Source organism: Metopolophium dirhodum, chromosome 2, assembly GCF_019925205.1.
Source record: "Metopolophium dirhodum isolate CAU chromosome 2, ASM1992520v1, whole genome shotgun sequence".
Taxonomy (NCBI): Eukaryota; Metazoa; Arthropoda; class Insecta; order Hemiptera; family Aphididae; genus Metopolophium; species Metopolophium dirhodum.
Genome location: NC_083561.1, coordinates 1133289 through 1153592, shown reverse-complemented (window position 1 = coordinate 1153592; position 20304 = coordinate 1133289). Strand labels below are relative to the sequence as shown.

The 20304-nt window shown below is 30.0% G+C and overlaps 2 protein-coding genes across 9 annotated transcripts in view; one reads left to right on the top strand and one right to left on the bottom strand.

The window, feature by feature from the left end:
• Positions 1 to 885: 885 nt before the first annotated feature.
• LOC132939555 (large ribosomal subunit protein bL35m-like) lies at positions 886 to 6580 on the bottom strand. 5 transcript variants are annotated; one of them, XM_061006790.1, is made up of 5 exons: positions 6372 to 6511; positions 5187 to 5335; positions 2787 to 2964; positions 1491 to 1598; positions 886 to 1172 (listed from the first exon to the last, which is right to left on the bottom strand). In XM_061006790.1, the coding sequence occupies exons 1-5, from the start codon at positions 6395 to 6397 to the stop codon at positions 941 to 943; spliced, it is 693 nt and encodes a 230-aa protein (XP_060862773.1). In that variant the 5' UTR covers positions 6398 to 6511; the 3' UTR covers positions 886 to 940. The 5 variants fall into 5 exon arrangements, with proteins under 5 accessions (XP_060862773.1, XP_060862774.1, XP_060862772.1 ...); XM_061006791.1 differs by lacking the exon at positions 5187 to 5335 and having other exon boundaries at positions 6372 to 6580; XM_061006789.1 differs by lacking the exon at positions 6372 to 6511 and having other exon boundaries at positions 5187 to 5499.
• Positions 5436 to 20304, top strand: part of LOC132939554 (uncharacterized) — a 36485-nt gene continuing 21616 nt past the window's right edge. The window contains exons 1-2 of one of the 4 annotated variants that reach the window (XM_061006788.1): positions 5436 to 5573; positions 14341 to 14463. The gene's annotated coding sequence lies outside the window, so the exon portion shown is untranslated. Of the gene's footprint in view, positions 5574 to 6193; positions 6646 to 14340; positions 14464 to 16691; positions 17206 to 20304 lie in introns of those variants that run through there. The other 3 variants (XM_061006787.1, XM_061006786.1, XM_061006785.1) reach the window with 3 other exon arrangements.

Below are 20304 nucleotides of genomic sequence, written 5' to 3'. Positions count from 1 at the left end.
TATGTCAATGTAGGTGATAAACCCAATTAGTTATTTTTATATAATCATAGTTAAATAGGTATTGGCATTTGATTAAATTGAGTATAGAAATCAGCATAACTGTTATAGAGGCTATACTGTTATAGTGCTATACAGAATACAGTTACAGTCATATAAGCGAATGTCAAACTTTTATACAATAAAGTACTTAAGTCTAAAATAGAATAAATCGTAGATGGTTTATAGATATTAAACTAACTATAACAATTATTAATAACATTTTAATTGTAATTATATTAATATGAATCTATTATTATAATTTATTATAATTAAAATTTTGAATATTGTACCTTAAAGACATTAAGCGTAATATTATACATTTATAAGCATGGCTCGTAAAGACTTGACTCAAAAAATGCCTAAATAACCATGCATTTATGCATTAAAATCTGGTAAAATATGCCATAAAAAGTTTAGAAATATGCATTTATATGTACTAAAAATATATAGATTAAAAAAAGAATATACCATTAGTAATTTTTGGAATAACAAGATATTATATCCATTCATATTTTTAAAAATTATGTTTTATTTGTTTAAATGTTATTCCAAAAAGTAAATTAATCCAGTCAGTCATTCATTTTAAATCTAAAAATGTTAAAACAATTCCCATATATTTTATTCCTAAAATTCTCATAGAGACAAGAAAGAGTTCACTGTCTCATATAGTAATTTTAAATTAAATTGTACAAATAAAATATGTTCCTTTGCTATTATTATCATAGATAATTACTAATTACTTTATTATCTATGATTATTATGGTTTAGAAATATTTTGATTATCTGAGTAGTTGATAATCACATATAATGTAAATACACCTAATAATATATTAAATTACATGTGCATATGTTAATTTTATATTTATTACAAACATTTCAAAGATATTACAACTGTTTTACACTAAGATATTGGAGTTTTTCTGGTCAATGGATATTCTTCTCTATCGTGGTAAGGTTCATATGGATCATCTGGATAAAACCTCCTTTTCTTCCAATATTTTGTTGTCATTTTATCTAAAAGTGTTGACTGTTTGGCATTACAAAACACATGTTGTCTCAATCTTCGTTTTCTAGCAGCTGGTTTTTTCCACAATTTCTTTTGACGTCCACATTTAGTTCGAATCCATATACCCCTAAAAAATGTATACAATACACTAATATTAAACAAAAAATATTATTTTGAAATAAGTTCCTCTTTTCAGCCTGTTTTAAAATATTAATTTTAATGTTATTGATACTTTTGTCAATTAAATACTTAATATAATAAAAAATATTTAATTTGTGTTAAATATATGTATACATTTTTGTATAAAATAATGACGAAATATAATTTAAACACGTTTTAGTGGATTTCAAAAACAATAAAGTAAATACAGTAGATAGATTTATAATAATACATTAATTTAAATTTCAAATGAAGTAAGAAATTTAACTTATTAAATAAGAATTACCATCCCAGGCGATAAAATCGATCTACAACTGTTTTCACTGTTTTCCTTTTCCCTTTTTGTAAAGAGAACTTTGTTAGATTTCTCTTTTGCTGAAGGTTGAAATCAAACCTAAAAAAAGATAAATTTGTTAATAAAAGTGAAATACAAGTATGGTAACGTAATATAGTTACTATAAAGTTAATTAATAATAATTTTCAATCAATAATTTTATACTCTATTCTGATTTTTAAGATCCTTGTCATAATATCATATCATAGTCATACAATAATATAGTTTTATTTTTTACTTTGTATAGAATTTCCAAATATGTATACTATGTCTCATATAAAAGTATCCTCAGGTTGAGATAGATTTTTGACTAACTCGGTCAGACCATACCACTAGATTAAATCGGTTTTAATTATCAGATTTAGTTTCCGACAAATGACTGCAGACGAAAAGTTCCTTTACTGTGTTAATCTATGCAAAATTCAAACTAGGTCGTTGTTGGAATAATGCGTGGCACTCACCACTTGCCGCGGAAGCCGGCTGGAGGCAGTGGCAGATTCAAGGGGGAGGGCTGAGGGGGCCTGTCCCCCATGACAGTTATATTATATTTGTAGTTGTAATAATATGAGTTAATGATTATAAATCGTTGTTCAAATGGCGTTTAGACCAATTATTACGAAAATGTTGATAATAATTGATTATAATCTATCAGTATTTTATATTAGTGTTATAGTATGTTTACACAAAGTATACTAAATATATAAAATGTTGTCAGTTAACATTAAACATTGTAAGTTTAGATGAAAGCAGTGGCGCTCACTCAAAAATAAATAGGGGTAGCAATGTAGCATATTGAATCGGTTACCTCTATATTGGCTAATAGACTAATGACTTATTCAATAGTTTATTTTCAATATTTTTATACATAATAGAATTTTTATGATGTAAATATTTTGGAGCCAGGGGGTCCCCGCCTACCCACCTACCAAAAAAATCAGGGGTAGCATCTGCTACCCTTGAACCCTCCAGTGTGCGCCACTGGATGAAAGCATTAAATATAGTATTTGTTATACAAATTGTTTACATACATAAATACATAATAGCTTTAAAATCAAAAGAAAGCATTTAAGCATCAAAGATCTTAAATCAAATCTTAGGTACTTATTGTTTTAAGTCTTGACAAAAATAAAAACCTATATTGCCTCAAAATTAATTGAACAATCAAACAATATAAATTTCCATTTCCTGATTTAGCTAGATATTTTAATATGCCATAAATAAAAATGATGTACATTATATAGTACTTACATTATACTAGATTGAGCAATAGGTATATTCTTGTTCATAATTCCTTCTGCTGATTTAAAATTGGAGGATAAAATGGACGAATAGAACCTATTTGTTTCAAAATTGTTAAAGCTCTTATTTAAAGAACCTGTAGTTTTACTTGAAACATTCTCTACTTGTAGACGCATAAGGCGAACACCTGAAAATATAAAATACTATTAAGTTGATAGATTGAAGATTAATGTTTGAAGTTATTATACATCATAATTATATTAGTAATGGTATGGTTTAGCTACGGCGTCAAACCATAGAACAGCACGGTGTCTTGACGACAACCATAGACAACACATGTGTTAACAGTGACAGAAATTAATTGGTTTTTGTAGTCTTAGGCCCGATTTCACCAACACAGTTAATCACGGTTAACGCTTAATCGGCTGATAACAGATATTTAACCAGCCAAATTCGGCCGATTAAAATTCCGGTTAACTTTAACTGTGATTAACTGTGTTGGTGAAATCGGCCCTTAGATAAATATACCCGGAACAGGCACAAATACCCAGAATATTTTATAAGAGAAAAAAAATGGAAGTATTTGAGGAGAGATCATTTTTATTTTTTGGAGTTTAAAAGGGATTTTTTAGTTTACTTTTTCTACTTAATAGATTAGAGCTTATTTTGATGATTTTAGGTGCTATAAGTCTTGAACCATGATAATAAATTGATATATAACTTATTTTGTTGTTCTAACACTTAAGACCAACACAAATACTAAATCAACAATATCACATAACACATTAGGTCCTAACAAGGGAGATTAACATACTTTATATTTAATTTTAGAATAATTCTAGTTTAGCTTCGAAATTATTTTTCTTTTTGAAATATTAGAAGCACATAGGATATAACCGGCATGGTTACTCACTTGCTTGGACAATTAAAAATCGAAAAACATTCCTATATTTGTTATGTAAAAGCACCTTGAGTTAAAACAAAATAATTAAAAGCACATAGGTATACACCCAGCAAAGATTACCATGAATTTCTGTAGCTTGCGTTACCCATTATGTCATAATATTTTAATACTTCAATCACTATAATATCTTCAAAACTAAGTCTGAACCGAAAAATTCTGATGGCACCTTAATTTTTTTTATAAAAAACTAGTAATCACATAGGTAGGTAGGAATAAATAAAATAAATATTGAAAAATCACATGGGAGCTAAACTAGAATTATGCCTTAATTTCTTAAGAAGAGCTATGTTATAAGCATAACATAAACTTAAAAGCTACTTAATTAAAACTTTAATTTAATTTAAAGATGGAATATCTGCCAAAAAGTAGGTATTAGCAACTAGCGCAATAAATCAAAATTTAGGTAGTATAACCAAGTCATGATGAGCTGATGATATATTTTCAGTACTTAATTACATCTAAATAATGATATAAGGTGTTAATTTAAATGTTTTGCAAATATTTGTTCCATTTTAGTCTAAAATACTTTAAACAGATATTAATAGATTATGTTACTAACCGGATAAAATAGAACCACAGGCTCGTCTAAACATTTTTGAAAGTTATTGCAACGCAATGGCTATTTTCAGTATTTTCAAGTCCGATGTCTGTCGTGAAACTAATAACTATATATTATATGTTCATGTCCTGCCCAACAATATTACCCTATGGACTCATTTCGGCACGTTATGAAAACCGGAGTTTGATATTTTATGGTTTGGTCATCTAGTCATGATACATTTAATTTGTCATGCACTAAATCGACAGACTTCTTGATTAAAGATCATTAATATTTATATATATAGAAATCTGCTTAGATCATAATATACAATATAGTATACACTATAGGTCTAAGGAAATTTGTGACTGAAAATTGAAAATATACTGAATCCAAGGTGTATCAATATTCAATACACCTTGACTGAATTACAATTGGAGTGATAGACTATTAATCACTGTTATAGCTGATAACGTGTTCGAGGCTGGCTTCGTGCTTCGAGCAGGTCACGCACATAGAGTAATATTACTCTATGGTCACGCATGACAAATTAAATAGGTATGTCAGCAACTCGTGATACGCATGTCTGTGACGTAATCATTTCTCCAACTGGCTGAGCGGTGAAGTAGTGGTGGAGTCTTCGGCGGCGGCGGCTATTTGCGGCATGGGCGGCAGTGGACCAATGAGAACCGGAGAAATGCCTACGTCACAGGACATGGCTTGGCGGAGGGTGGGTGCGCGATTTGTTTCTAAACCGGTAATATTGCTGACATACCTATTTAATTTGTCATGAGGTCACAGTCTTGGATAAGACCGTGGAGTAGGTCATAGGGCACAAAATACAAATCACTAATCAGTGTCATAGAGTAATATTATAGAATATGAGAAGATACATGGTGAATATTACTTTGTGGAGTTGTAGGTGGTGGTTGGAGCACTGACTGGAGTGGTCTGATTGTGGTTCTATGCTTTGGTGGCGGTGATAGACGATAGTGCATCAACGATTGACGGTTGTTTATGGTTGGAGGACAGCTGTTTGAACGGCCACTAAAAGTACTGAAAAATGCATGCACAAGTGCAGTCATGCATTCCGAATATTTGTAAAATATGCAAAACAATGAAAAAATTGTGCTTGTTTAATTATTTTCATTAAATCGTTCTATCTTCGATACTTAAATTTTTCGCTTGTTGTTATTTAAATGTAGTTCATACTCAACAGAACATAATATTATAATCTTATATTATCATTCCGCGTGGTAACAAAAACATAGCGTAATATTTATTACCGGAATAGGTAGGTACTTTTTTTTATTGTAAAACACTTCACGATAACAATATTTTTATAAAATACTTACAATATTTACAAGTTATTTATTTTTCTATTAATACCTATAATATGGAAGGTTGAACTAATTTTTGCCAATAAAGCCGCGGTCACACGATGATCGGATGATATATAGTAATTATAGTAACTATCGTGAAGTTCGTACGGTGACGAAATCAACTATCAAGCAATTATCGCGTTTTACTATAATCGTGTGACTGAGTGTGAATCACATAATATTATATTATATTATTTCATAAAATACTAACAATTATTAACTTATGTATTATGACTTTGGAGTAAGATCGGATTCCTGTACAACTGTGCAAGTGCATCTTTTTATGGTGTGTTCCAGTGGCGTAATTAGGAATTTGGTTTGGGGGGGGGGGGGGGGGATATACGTTTTTAGCAAACATGACTGGTCATTATTGATCAAAATGTTAACGATAAAAAAAAAAGTTTTGGGGGGGCATCCACCCCCCTAATTACGCCCTTAGTGTGTTCTAAATCCTATAGCTACAAGCTACAAATCCAAATCAAGAGATGTAGATTAAATTAAAGAAAGTTTTACGTTTCAGGTTTTTTTTATAAATAATATGAAATAATTAGTACTTTTTAACAAATATTTTTTTTCCATAATCTACTTAATCATTGGTATATTATATTGTTGTATGAAATATTGGACATTTATATCTAATAATAATATAGACATATAGTTATATATATATCGATAGAGTACGACGTAGTTAATATAATGACGATACTTACTACGATTGTCGATTACATATACACATACAGTTTGTACTTCAGTTGTAGATCTACTACTGCCGGTAATCAACTTGTGTTTTATTGTTCTAATAATTGTATACAAAGATTTTATAATTGATATCATTTAATTTAAAATGCCAACAATTTATTGGTAATAGTCATTGTTTTAAATAAAGTGTTGGATTGAAAAGTATCGAGAACTGAAAAGAGAAGGCAAAAAAGTGGCTATTGGTTGTGAACGTAAATCACAAGTTTACGCACACTTATAATTCAAGTACGTACCTACCTACATTCAAACTCATTTTCTACATTTGTCAATAATTATTATAACAATTTAATTATTCAATTAATGGAAATTACATAGATTTAACCCTTTCATGCCTACATTATGATCGGATAGATATCGAATTTAGTAAAAAGTTTTTTCCTTAGAATTCTCTCAAAATTAATTTTATGCCATTTTATACTATTAGATTTTGGTTAGTATCTACCACGATTAAAGATAGTATGGTTGCCCAACGAATCTAGAAAAGCGTCTACCGAAATGAATCTCCATTATCTATAAACCTCGGTATCTACAACTTTACTATCTAGTGGTTTTTAATTTTTATCAGAAAGAATATTGTTGATATCAATTTTTTTTTGTTCTTTATTGTGTAAAATGAAAATACGCATATTTCGGTGTTGGCTACACTGTTCTAGGATTAAAATTGATTACAGAAGATAACAAAAACTATTGAATCATAGACAGAATATAGACAGTCACGATTATAATTTTGAAGAAGTTCTTTTTATATAATCGTGTAGACTGTAGACACAGGTTTATACATAGACTTATAGAAACTTTCTCCAAGTCTATGGATATATATAATAAATATGATAATTATAATATAATAATAATATTATATATATATCTGTGATCATAGACCACCTATTAGACCTTATACTCAGTATAATGTTAAATATATATGATTGAATGGTTCCAAAAATCGTTGGGCACGATGTAGAGAAGATATTATTATCTCTTCATTGTGTCGTTGGGCTTGAAAGGGTTAAAACAACATCCTACTATTATAATCTACTATAAACAATGCTCGATAACAACTTACTAATAAGTGTCTATAGCCTATGTATAACGTGTGCTTTAACAATTGAAATACATTTTAACTGACAGAAGACATAATTGTATAGAAAAAAAACTTAGAAATCTACATGATAGTACATTTTAATCAAATATTGTAAATCAGTTTAAATTTTTAAATTAAAATTTATTGTTATTTTATTTAAATTAAATTAAAATTAAATTTTAAATTTTATATTTTTATATAATATTTACTTAATAGTAGTTCTTAATGCCAACTAATAAATAATAATAATACAAAAAATAAATAGCAATAAAAATAAAATTTGAAGTACATACCTATACTGAAAAATTAGTTATATAATTCCTAATAAAAATTTGTTTTTGCATGATATTTTGCACATTTAACCACTTTAATTGCATGTCTTTTAGGTGTAAGCCTAAGGTTACCTACTGTCTACCGAATACCGACGTATATTAGAACACTAGAACGGTGTGACGTGTGAATAGGTTTTGGATGAGCGTGTTATTAAATTAGTCCAACTATTTTGAAAATCATAATATTGTTCGTATCTAATGGTGAAAATGTCCTATGATTAGGTATATAAGTATATTGAATTCAAATAAAATAATTGAAATGTTAAAGAAAAAAATCGATATTCATAAATTAACATATTCGACTTCAGCAAAATTTAAAATTTAAATGCTTATAAAAAAATGTTTAACTATAAAATTATTTCCAAACGTTTGTGGTATTCACGAATTTCGTAAAAATTTAAACTTCAGACGCTTATAGAAAAATTTAAATTTTATATACATTCAACTGTAAGAAAAACTTTTGAAGATCCTTGAATTAAAGTTCAAGTTTTTAATTGAATTACAAACAAAAATAGTATCATAACCATGATCAAAATTATTAATATTTTTATATTACATAGCTCAATAAGAGTTATGTATAGAAGATTACATGTCTTGATTAGTTGATTATGCAATAATATAAATATTTGGTGAGAATTTAAAGTAGGTTATCTAGGTGCTTATATTTGAATTACAACCGAAAAAAACAAAATCGATTTTATCAAGTACCTATATTGTTTAAATATTTCGGTTTTCCCATAATTTTTTAGATTCTTAACAGGTTAACATTGATTTTAAAATGATGTGTGTGTGTGTATGTTTTTTTGTGTGTCTTCAAAATTCCAAGAACTTCAGAAACGTTATTTTTTACAAAGTTTTCGACAAAATCATTTTCTTATTTTGTTGTAGGTGGGTTAGTTTATAGGTACTAGAGGTGTTCCGGGTACAGTTTTTACTTATAAACCGGGTACCGAGTATTTGTCGAGTAACAATATCTGTTAAAACCGAGTCTCGAGTACTGGTCGAGTAATAATTTTTATTAAAACCGAGTCTCGAGTACTAGTCGGGTAATAATTTTTTTTAAACCGAGTCTCGAGTATTGGTCGAGTAATAATTTTTTTTAAAATAATAATTATTAATTATATATTATATAGTATGAACTTCGTACCTTGTATACAACTTTCGTGATCAATCGTCACTCACAACTCATAAGCAGTAAGCCAGTAGGTAGACACTAGGAAGTAATCACTTTTATACATTTATGTATGAACAACCAACTGACAACTGAGAAATAAAGCAACACCTAACAAGCTACAAGTCTACAACCCATAACAATATAATATTAAATATTAATAATATTATACCCATTGATTATAAATAGTAGATTTTAGATAAACAAGATAATATTGTCAATTGTCAACATTTATAATCGCTGTGCGTGGTAACTCTATTTTTAAATCGTTATCGGTAAACGTATAATTATTAATTACGTAACGATTTATAGTCATAACAACTAGCATGGTGGCCGGAGGGGCTAGTACTATTATAATTTTATAAAATATTTTCGTTTGGTCGATTGCGGGCACACATTTTTTTTTTTTTATTAATAACCCGGGTGTGCCGGGTTTATTAAACCGGGTACCGGGTATATTCCAGGGTAAAAATGTAGCTTTACACCGGGTACCGGGTACTGTCCAAGTCATCTTTTAATAATTTGCCGGGTAACGAGTATTAGTCGGGTACTGAATATGATACCGGGTACCCGGTTTGGACTCGATAGCCGGGTACCCGGAACACCTCTAATAGGTACCTAATTCAAAAACAAATTAAGTACTTGAAATGTTCACTGAAATTAATTTTTATATGAGCTTTTTCTAAACATGTGGTATAATTGCAAAATATTTTACTCTTTTTGAGCTATTTATAGATATTTTAAATTTTTAATTTTTTTTTCTATTAAATGTCGATAAAAAATTTTTACTCAAAATTTAGTACATGGTTCCTCATAAGTTGTTACTATAGGTTGCTATTTAAAAATATTAAATATACATAGGCACATTTTTTTTAAGCAGTTGTTTGAGATTTGAAACTTTTACCTATATTATTGTATTTCATACATAGGTACACAATGACTTTTTCGAAACATTTAGAATAATTGTATGGTATTGCATTATTGTATATATTTGTACCACGAATCTGTTCATACCGTTCTACAGTAAGTTGGTATTGAGTATAGACTTAAAAGTCAATAATAATAATATAACCTAAATATTAAATATTATATACTATTATAATGATGAAATATTAATAATTTAATAATGAGTGCAATGTTTTCGACAAAAATTACCATATTACAAGTAGTAAAATAAATTACTATAATAATATAGCTAATTTAGTTACCCGCAGATTACCTGCAGAGCGCAGAAACAGAAAATTAAAGCTTTTTTTTGCTTCTAAAGGTGACGTCAAATAAAAAACACACATCATTATAGAACCATTAGAACCTATAGCTCCGCTCATATTCTTCAATTAGACAACGGATTACATTTTTTTTGTTATAAACGTTATTGTTGAGTATGCTGGTCTCTTTTCACCGTCAACTCTGTCTAGTATAAAAAATTAAACTCTAACTGTTTTGATATTATTGTATTATTTAAATTATCACAATAATAATTATGAATACACGATAGTGAGGGATGTGTTGTAATAATAATAAAAATTAAATTTACTTTGTTCAAAATTGTACTTTGTTCTTCGAGCCCTATTCACATAATATATAGGTATCTATATCACCTACATTCAAATATTTGCTCGATAAAAATCTCAATAAAATAAAAGTAAGTTATAGGCACCTACTTACTTAGTTCGAACCATTTGAGTATTTGACATAAATGCTATAGATATATCTTTATATGCTTATAGTTTGAACACTTTAAGTCTTTAAATAAGTTTTGGAAAAATGGACGAAGCGTTTCGTAGTTCTGAAATGGAAGTTTTGAGGCCTACAAACATTATTTTATACATGTGTATTATAAGAATACTATTCTTCGTGATGTATCATGCGTTTATATCAATGGTGCACACAGCCAAACAGGATCGAAACTTCACTGATATGTCTTATTTCATGACAATATATTTCTACAAAATTCACTCTCTTCTTGTATCAGTAGAAGGTAAATAATTTCGGGAATATTATTATTAGCATTACTCTCCTACTCGTTATTACTGAGTCACATTTTTATTATTTACCTATTTAACATAAATTCTTGAAGTTTTCAAAATTCAGACTTTTTTTATTTCAATTATCATACTTACTTGATTTAAAATCAAGAAAGTAAAATCCACTGTAGCACTACTGCAGGTTTATAATAATTACCTATGTATTATTATATTTTATATTTTTGTATACCTATGAATTATTATAACATATTATTTTAATTTATAATAAATTAAATATTAATTAAACTAATTGTGTATCATCAATTATATTATAATTACTTATAAATAATGCATTATTGTAAAATGTACACATATTTTATTAGGAAAATAATGAATATTAGAAATTTTTACTGTAAAAAAATTATTATTTTACGTTGGATATAATTTTGAGTAGGTATCCCCCTCTTGATTTGTGGTTATCTACTATCTACAAATGTATGTAGATTATAGTGTTATGTGTATAAATCGGAAATCCGTACGATATTTATACATTTTTGGTTTACTGCAAATAAGGTAGGGGTAAGTAATAATATAATCATTATAGGCGTACGAGTGTGGCTATTAAAGGGCTATAGTCGCACCTGAAGTTTTTATTTTTACGTAGGCACCGAAAAATGGGAAAAAATAATTATATCCTAATTGTCTTTTCCATCTAATTGCTGGAATTTGGAAGCATTATTATGATAACGACAATGCATTCCAGAACACGAGAGATGCGTTATTTAATTTATGTATAACACTTTAGTTTTCTGCTTAAGTATGCTTTATCTATGCATTTTTGAGTAGGCATGTATACTTTTTTTGAGAGGTGACAGTTTGAACTGTAAAGGGGTGGGTGGTAAAAAATAGTAGCCACATCTGCCACATTGTCTGCGCACGACAAGATGTGAATTCGTTATTGATACTTTTGAATATCGCAGCTCGTAGATGATAAGTTATATTTTATATCTAATAAGTAAATAATAACTATTGTAATAATGTAACATTTGTTACATCTTAGATCCTTTATATACATTATACACTAAATAGTAAATACACACTATATAATTGACCGACACAAAATAAACACACTCAACACTTTTTGACTCCATCCAAATGATTATTTAATGACACACGGCAGTTAGTTTGATACTCACCATCAACACGAGCGAACTCAAATATACAATTATTAACAGCCATCTTCTAATATATTTACAGTAAAGTACTATTTAAAATATATTAATAACTATTCTAGATTTATAAACCAAACGTGTCTTTTTATTGATAAAAATCTCTTTTGTCTTCCCTGAATAACTAATACCTATATGATATTAATAAGGTTCCCCAAACCATCATGTTAAACTATTATGTATTATTATATGGGTACAAACCGCATAACGTCACATTTACTATCAAAGATCCCAAGATTTTATAGGTCGTTGCATTTTAATGTTATGCATTTTTAAAACAATCGTTCAAATACGTCTTTATTGGCATTTTTTTAGATTTTACCTTTCAGCTAGGTATCTTACTAAAATTTACTCAGCAATTGACTGTTTTAAATTGATAATAATAATAGGTAATAGTTACAGTTATTATAGTTGCCGCTTTAAAAATGTATTGACTTTAATTAATGATAATGTTACATTAATAATTTAGTCTTAAACATGCATTTTAATCATTCAGAAAATTAAATCAATGAGTAGGTATAACTATTAATCTAAAATTGATAGTTTAAATATACATTTAATTAGTAATTGTTGAATGCTTAGGACGAAAGCTATGTTCTTTATTAATAAGAATATGATCACAAAGGGGAAAGTAGTTTTGTTAACAAGTTTAGAATTTATCAATAAATTAATTATAATCCCGATATCTAGTAGTTTTACATTTGTTACGAATATTTGAAAAATTAAAATAAGTCGTAGGTGTTTTTAAGATTTTGAAAATATGGTGTGCGTTTTTTTTTCTATAATTAAAATTTTTAGTTTTTTACTTAATCAAGTAAGATAACCTATGTCAGATGTCTACGGACTTTTGGAATACAATTAGTTATTGCATAATCAATATGAGAGTAAAAAGTATCTTAATTGTCATTAATATTAAAATTACAGTTAAATAAATTAGACCAGTTAATAGACCCTATATAAGACACAATATATGTGTAATCTATTACATAAATAATGATAATTATAATTAATAATTCAAATGTTTATTATTATAATATACTGAACCAAATTCAGTATCCAGCGAATCTGTATCGTTTATTACAATGTATATAATATTATAATAATTAATAATTACTTAGGTAGGTACTTAAATGTAAACAATTAGTAAATTATATAATCGAATTGTGGTATGCGTGTTGAAAAATCTATATTATGTTTATTTTTTGGCCCTTGACATCAATTGGGTGGCCGACTCCTAATATAAACAATACTGACAATTAAAACATTTTTTTAAATATAGGATTTGTTACACCCAATATAGTTCTTAATTTTATCAGTTTTTGAAGCCTTATATTTCAAATATAAATATAGGTCAACAGTTATTAAATTAAATAATATGTACCAACCCCGTAAGAAACGTAATTTTGTTTAACTTAATTTTGAAAAGTTAACAATTTTCAAACTATATAACTATTGCTAAAAACAATATAATAATTTGTGCCTAATAATTTGTTTTATTTTAACTTTCCGTAGTGTAATTAAGGATAATCTACAATGGACATACATACAGTATATCAATCTAATATCTATAGATCTAAGGTTTATACTTAATAGTTTTGTTGCCTAATATTACTATTTAGTATCAACTTTGTTCTGACTAGATTTTTTACAGATTGCTTAAATATATCAAAATTATTGTCATAATATTTTATTATTTAGTTTTGCTTATATTTTGATAACGATAAAATCTGTGTACCTATACCATTCAATATTAATTGTTTAAATACTAATTAGTATAGTGTTATAATTATAATTCGTTTCATCGTGAAATTAGTAAATTTATATTTATGAAGTTTATCGATTTCTGTGATCTTTTTTTAGTTTATATAAACGTATAAGGAGTACATTTTCACTACGCAGAGCTTTCATTAAGACAGGCATGTCGCGGTCGTCCCTCTTTTTCCGTTGTCTCATTAAAAAAATATTTCACGGAATATATTTTGTTTGTTTTTTTTTTATTCTTTCATCCCAAGTTTTAATTAGGAAACTCAGCATTATGAATGGAAATGTTATGCTTTAAACTTGAAATAAATTATGATCATATTTGACTTTGTTAAACAACTATCTAATTAATCGGCTTGTACATTCTGTATAATGTTTTTAGAAATGTTGAATAATAAATTACACGAGCAGTTGTCATTTGAAGATGTTTTTGTCATCAACGAAGACGTAATGTGGTGACACTATAATATATTTGCACCTGCAGAGTACCTACTTAACAAACAGGGTAAGTGATAATTATATTTTATTATTATTATTTATGGCAACCGTGTATACAGTCCAAACTACTGTAGCAGCTCAACTTTAATTAATTATTTATCATGCTCTAGAAAATCTCAGTTTCAGTTTGTTTATTGTTAATGCTTAGCAATTTAGGAATGAGCCTATATAATTTCGAATATTAAATGTACATTCCGAATTACCACATGCATTTTATATTGTTTTACTGTAAACATATATATATATTTCGCCTACGAAAGTCTGAAATTAGGTTTACCGCCGGGTTCCCTTACTTGAAATATTAAGTTTTTAAGACCTATTATGGAAGTGGTATCGATGTAATAGAAATAAACAGGATCTTTTATTTTACAAACTTTGTAATGGTATTGCGGAGTTTTGGAATCCTGTATTTTTATATATAACATGTATCGAAACTAGAAAGTCTATTTCATATATATATATTTCATTGTATATATATTATGGTATATGTACATTTATATTAGTTAAGCTGAAACCAACTCTGTGTGTTTCGAAAAATTAAAGACAAAAAACGAATTATTCATGCGTAAAATCGCCAACCAACTATAGCAGCGATGGCGTCTCGTATATATATTTTGATGAAGACATGACGTATAACAATCATGTCGCATGTCTACCCGACCGAAAACGCACGTCGAAAGAATAAATTGTTTCTTTTCGTTTATGGCCATTTTTTTTTCTATAAAATCGTTCTACCGTGTATAGTACTACAGATGATGCTGCAGCATGCGACCGAAAGAGGGTATGATGTATTATACAAGTATAGATGCGTCTGAAATTTTCAACCCCATCTAGATGACCTAAATATTCTTAGACTAATTTTACTACACAAACAAATGTTATGTCGTAAACGATTATTTTTTCTCTTGAGACAGATAAAGAAAGAGGGAGTGAAAGAGAAAGAGTGAAGGAAAACTTTGAAACATTGTAAAACATTGTCCCCCACATGATCAATTTGTATATATATATATATTTATAAGTCGACCAAAGAGGATTTTCACGATGACTGCGGAGGTGGGTAGGAGTGTGTATATCTGCGGAGAGTGTGCACATCAATTTCTAAGGGGTGCGGGGGCGGGTCCTGCATGCGCGGGTAAACGAGGCATCATAATATTATAGATATGTCTACACGGACTCACAACAGTACAAAATATGTATACTGCCAGCGATTTTGTAATATCGTATCTATATAGTTGCAGGCGGCATATAGCGTGAAAGTTAGTGGCCCTAAGCCTTTAGGGGGGGGGCAGAGGCCCTCTTAAACACAGACATTAAATTACTAAATAGTGATGCTAGAAAGAGTTTAGTTCCAGAAGCTGATAAAATAAAAATAAATATAATAATGATAGTAATATTAATTTATTATTTATAGGTACTTATTTATTGAAAACAATAACATTATAGGCACTATAGTGTTGTGATAAAAGTACTGTGCCTCCTCCCGGGCTCCCCCAACTTGGATGTACTTGGGGGTCCCCGGAGGCGCAGGCCTAAATACGCCGCTGATAGTTACGAACAGGCGCGAGGTATACAATATGTCCAATGATGACGCGTCGATGGCGTTTACGATCCTGCAAACGACGACGGTGACAATTATTAGTGACAATACCACATCGACATCGACAACGCGACGCGTCGTACACCACGATGCTGTGTATTATTACAATAATCGGTATACAACTACGTGTGTGTTCTCTCAAACTCGTGTAGAAATTGTCGGTTGTTGACCCGCAACGACACCGCAGCCGTTTAGACGTGCACGCACATCCGCGTACTCGCGACGTGCCGCCGCCCAGGTTCCGCGGCCGTTCATCTCGAATGTCGAGCGATGTTTGTTTGGTGAACGGGGGGGGGGGGGGGGGGGAGGGGTGGTGGTGATGTGAAAAACGAAAAAAAAGATATAAACCACACCGTAATACCGTATACCATAATAATATATTACTGTGTGTATATACGCACCCTAACCCGCCCACGCGCGACGTTGCACACAAAGAGTAATATTGTCGAGTCTGTGCTTCGTCCCCCTCCACCAACCACTTCCACCACCCACCAGCGAACGGCCGTTAACTGCGAGCGGCGGTGGATTATTAGAGTAATCAATAACGCGCACCCCATTCACGACGGCGACGACGACGGCGACGAGGGACGCGACGCGACGCGAGCGCGAGCCGCACACGCGAACCGTTCCGCCGCGGCGTCTGCGGGGCGCGTGCGCTGCGCATCCCGCGGCCGCGCGCGCCTTATCACTGCCGTCCCGCCGAGCGTTTCGCGCCATCCGCGCGCGTCGATCTCCGTAGTACACTCTGGCACCCCGGTCCCCGCGGTATCGCTGCCTGCGAACGTATTGTTATTATTACTATCACATCGACACGTTGTAATTGGCCCGATCGCTCGCTATCCCGCCGCGTGAGCAGATCGCGACGGAGACACGCCGTTTGCACTTGCACTTGCACTCGCGGCACACAGGCGTGTGACGATCGTGTCACTGCGTGGACGCGGCGCCGCAGATGACCATCATCGCAGCCCGCCGAGACGACCGCTCGCCGCACCACCACCATCTCAGCAGACTAGGCGGCGGCAAAATCGTCGTCCGATAAACAAAAAAAATCTCCTCCGAAGGCTGTACAATATATAATAATATTGTATTATTATATAATTCTGTGCCTGAAAATATTTGTGGTCGTACCGGAAGCAGCCGTGTAGCCGGTAGGTAGGTAGATACCAAAAGCGCTAATGTTGACCGGCATTTTTTTTAGTTTAGTGTTCCGATTTTAGTTTATATCGCCGAGTTTCAATTCATTCTGGGGAAAAAACTTTCGATTTGCCATTAGAATTAACGTTGCATGAAAAATATAGGTATATACTATATTTTATAGATACCTATGCTTAGAGTTAGAATGTTTATGAGCTAACGAAATATAAGTCACCAAAAAATAGCTAAATATGCATAAAAAAATTGAAGAATATGCATTATTAATTATGCATTATTATTAAACATTTTTGTATTTTAATATTTTAATGAAAGGTCAAGGTGTTTAAAAAATTATATAAAATAAATAAGTGATAATTTTTATACAGGTAATCTATATTCTACTTATATCAAATATAGATATACGAACTTGGATTCAGTTTTAATTAGTTACGTTTTTTTTGTATTTTGTATCGAATTTCATAAAATAAGTGACATAAACCAGAAAAAAATTAAAATATGATATTTAAAATTTTGATATTTAAATATTTGAATCTACCTATAGACATTAATAAATTACCTATGAAACAAGTTTCTATCTAAGAATACATGCAAAATCATAAATAATTACTGTGGATATGCATAATATTATATTGTATGCTATACGTTATATCGATGATTAAATATTTGCGGAATCCGTTCATAATGACGTAGATAATGGCACAGATAATTATTTACAACTGCGTTTTGGACTCAAAAAATCATAAGAATTGTCATAAATTTGTTCTTAAATATTTGTGTTTTGTTATTTAGTGGTATTTTAGCCGGTAATTGTTAAATCATATTTTATAAAGACAATACGAAAAGATAACGTTTTCGAATGAAACTAGGTTGAGAATGTAATGAATAACCGCAAAACAATTATGAATTAATATCAATATTTGAATTTATTCAAAATATTTAATTTAAGATTATGTAATATATATATAATTGTATTTAGCATATTTGTATGTAATTCAAGCATTTATTTGAAATTAGTTTAATATAATAAAAAGGTTTTACTTTATTCATAGTAAATACATTTTAAAAAGAGTAGGTATTTTACGATTTATGAATTTATATACATAAAAAAAACTTTTCAATTTGTTTTCATATTTGACATTCTTATATTTGCCAACAAATCATGTAAACTATAATATTTTATGAAAGAAATGATTGAAAATTAGTTGATTTATGAATTGTTAAATTAAGAAATCTAGTCTTTCCTGTAGTTGTATACCTCCTTCTATGAATCAATATTATCCAATTTTATTTTGAACGTAATTCAATTTATTAGATGGGTTTAGCTTTGTGCTACAAATTACGATACTTATTGTCCATGTTACTTTTTACTGCGTGGGTAATTGGTTTAAATTGAAAAAGCATTATGTTCTTCCGGAAATTATAGTGCCACTTGGGAGCTTAATGTTGGTATATAATTTTCCTAAGTCGTTACGGAAATTATCTTATCCGAATCCCATTTTAAAATCGCAGGTCTACTCACATTTATGTCCCGGAATAGAGTTTTACTTAGACTTTAGTAAGTACCCAATTATTAATATTTTAGACATTAAAAATGTCTAGTATATGCCTAGTGCGTTATAATCTTTTATTCGGTTTGGTTTTAATATTTAAAGCTGAAATACTTTATACTTCATAATTTATGTATTCACGAGTTTTAAAGTTTTTTCCAAAAATGAAATTGAGTTTTCTGAAAGTATAAATTCTAGAAAGAAATATGTCCTTTTGGGATTCTTACCTGTGACAAGTACATGGAGTGTAAACGGCTTAACATGATTGTGTATACCTATACACAAATGTGGATTATATGGCTGTTTTATGCATTCGTGGGGCTCATATCTATGTAGATTTGTAAAACTGTCTGTTATTTCTTTAAACATTTTTTGATATTATTATATTAAAAAAAAAAAAATAGAAAAAACAATATAGCTAAGCATTTTGGTGAAAATTTACATATATAGTGTACTTGGTAATTCGATAGGGGTGTTTACTTGTCGGTATTTTTGTTGATTTTCAAGTTATTTAGTTAATCCAGTATCTACTATCTAGACTTTAAATGCATGTAAAATATGAATGTCAATTTACGAAAAGAAAAATAATGTTTTATGCAATGAAATTGCAATTTATTTATTTTTTCTTAGGTACTTACATACTTTGATTGTAAAATATTAAAATTAATGTAATTTTTACTGTTTAAGAAATACACAATACAATATATTATTATGTCACTCATATATCATATCACATATACGATAATAATTACAGTTTAACAACATTAAACACCATTCCCTCGTGAGTTTATTGCGAATTATTCGAGGAGAAAAATATTGTATGGGGGCTAATGGATAAATGTTATCTTTTAAACGACGAAAGTTACAAGTCCCGAGAGATTGTGCGGTATTATTTGAGAGTTTGTGAAGGCGAATACGGCGGACAATAGAAAGTCAAAACTAACTTTATATTATAGACTATTTGCAATTATATTTAACAATTTATAAAACCATAAAAATCGGCTGGTTATTTCTTCATTCTTTTAGTCCCAAAAGAGTCGTTAATCTTCAACGACACACGACAGCGCCCATATTCACGTAATATGCGTATCGAGGCTGAAAAAAGTGGTTTACGTGACTTGTATACGTATACAGCTCTTATATAGCCATATAACGCTATGGTGACGATGTCAGTTCACGCGGACAGCTGCAGTCTTGATGGTGCGGAGGGTTTTTTTCCCATCATGTACGGTAGCTAATTTCAGTGAAAGCTCTCGTGTGTTGAGACTTATGGCCGAGCGTATAGTGTTGAAATACTAGTGTCTACTGGCCGAGGTTTATGGCAATTTATGTGCTGTTGGTCGGTAAAGATCCCTCGTTTTGGAACTTTGAATTATTGAAGAATCGCCAACCTACCCTATAACGAAAACGACCCTCCTTGGCAACCGCGGCGCGTGGTCACGATTTCCATCCCTCGTATCGCACTAAACTCGAGGATTCTTATGTATGGTTTTGTCGTTAGAGGATAAAAAAATAAAAACGTACTTTGGGTAAGAGAAACGGGAAAAAA

Coding starts and splice junctions, on each gene's coding strand:
- LOC132939555 (XM_061006789.1), bottom strand. CDS start 5,364: ATGACTGCACTTGTGCATGCATTTTTCAGTACTTTTAGTGGCCGTTCA. Junction 1,599..2,786: donor ATTGCTCAATCTAGTATAAT/GTAAGTACTATA, acceptor ATCTTTTTTTAG/GTTTGATTTCAACCTTCAGC. Junction 1,173..1,490: donor CGATTTTATCGCCTGGGATG/GTAATTCTTATT, acceptor TACATTTTTTAG/GGGTATATGGATTCGAACTA.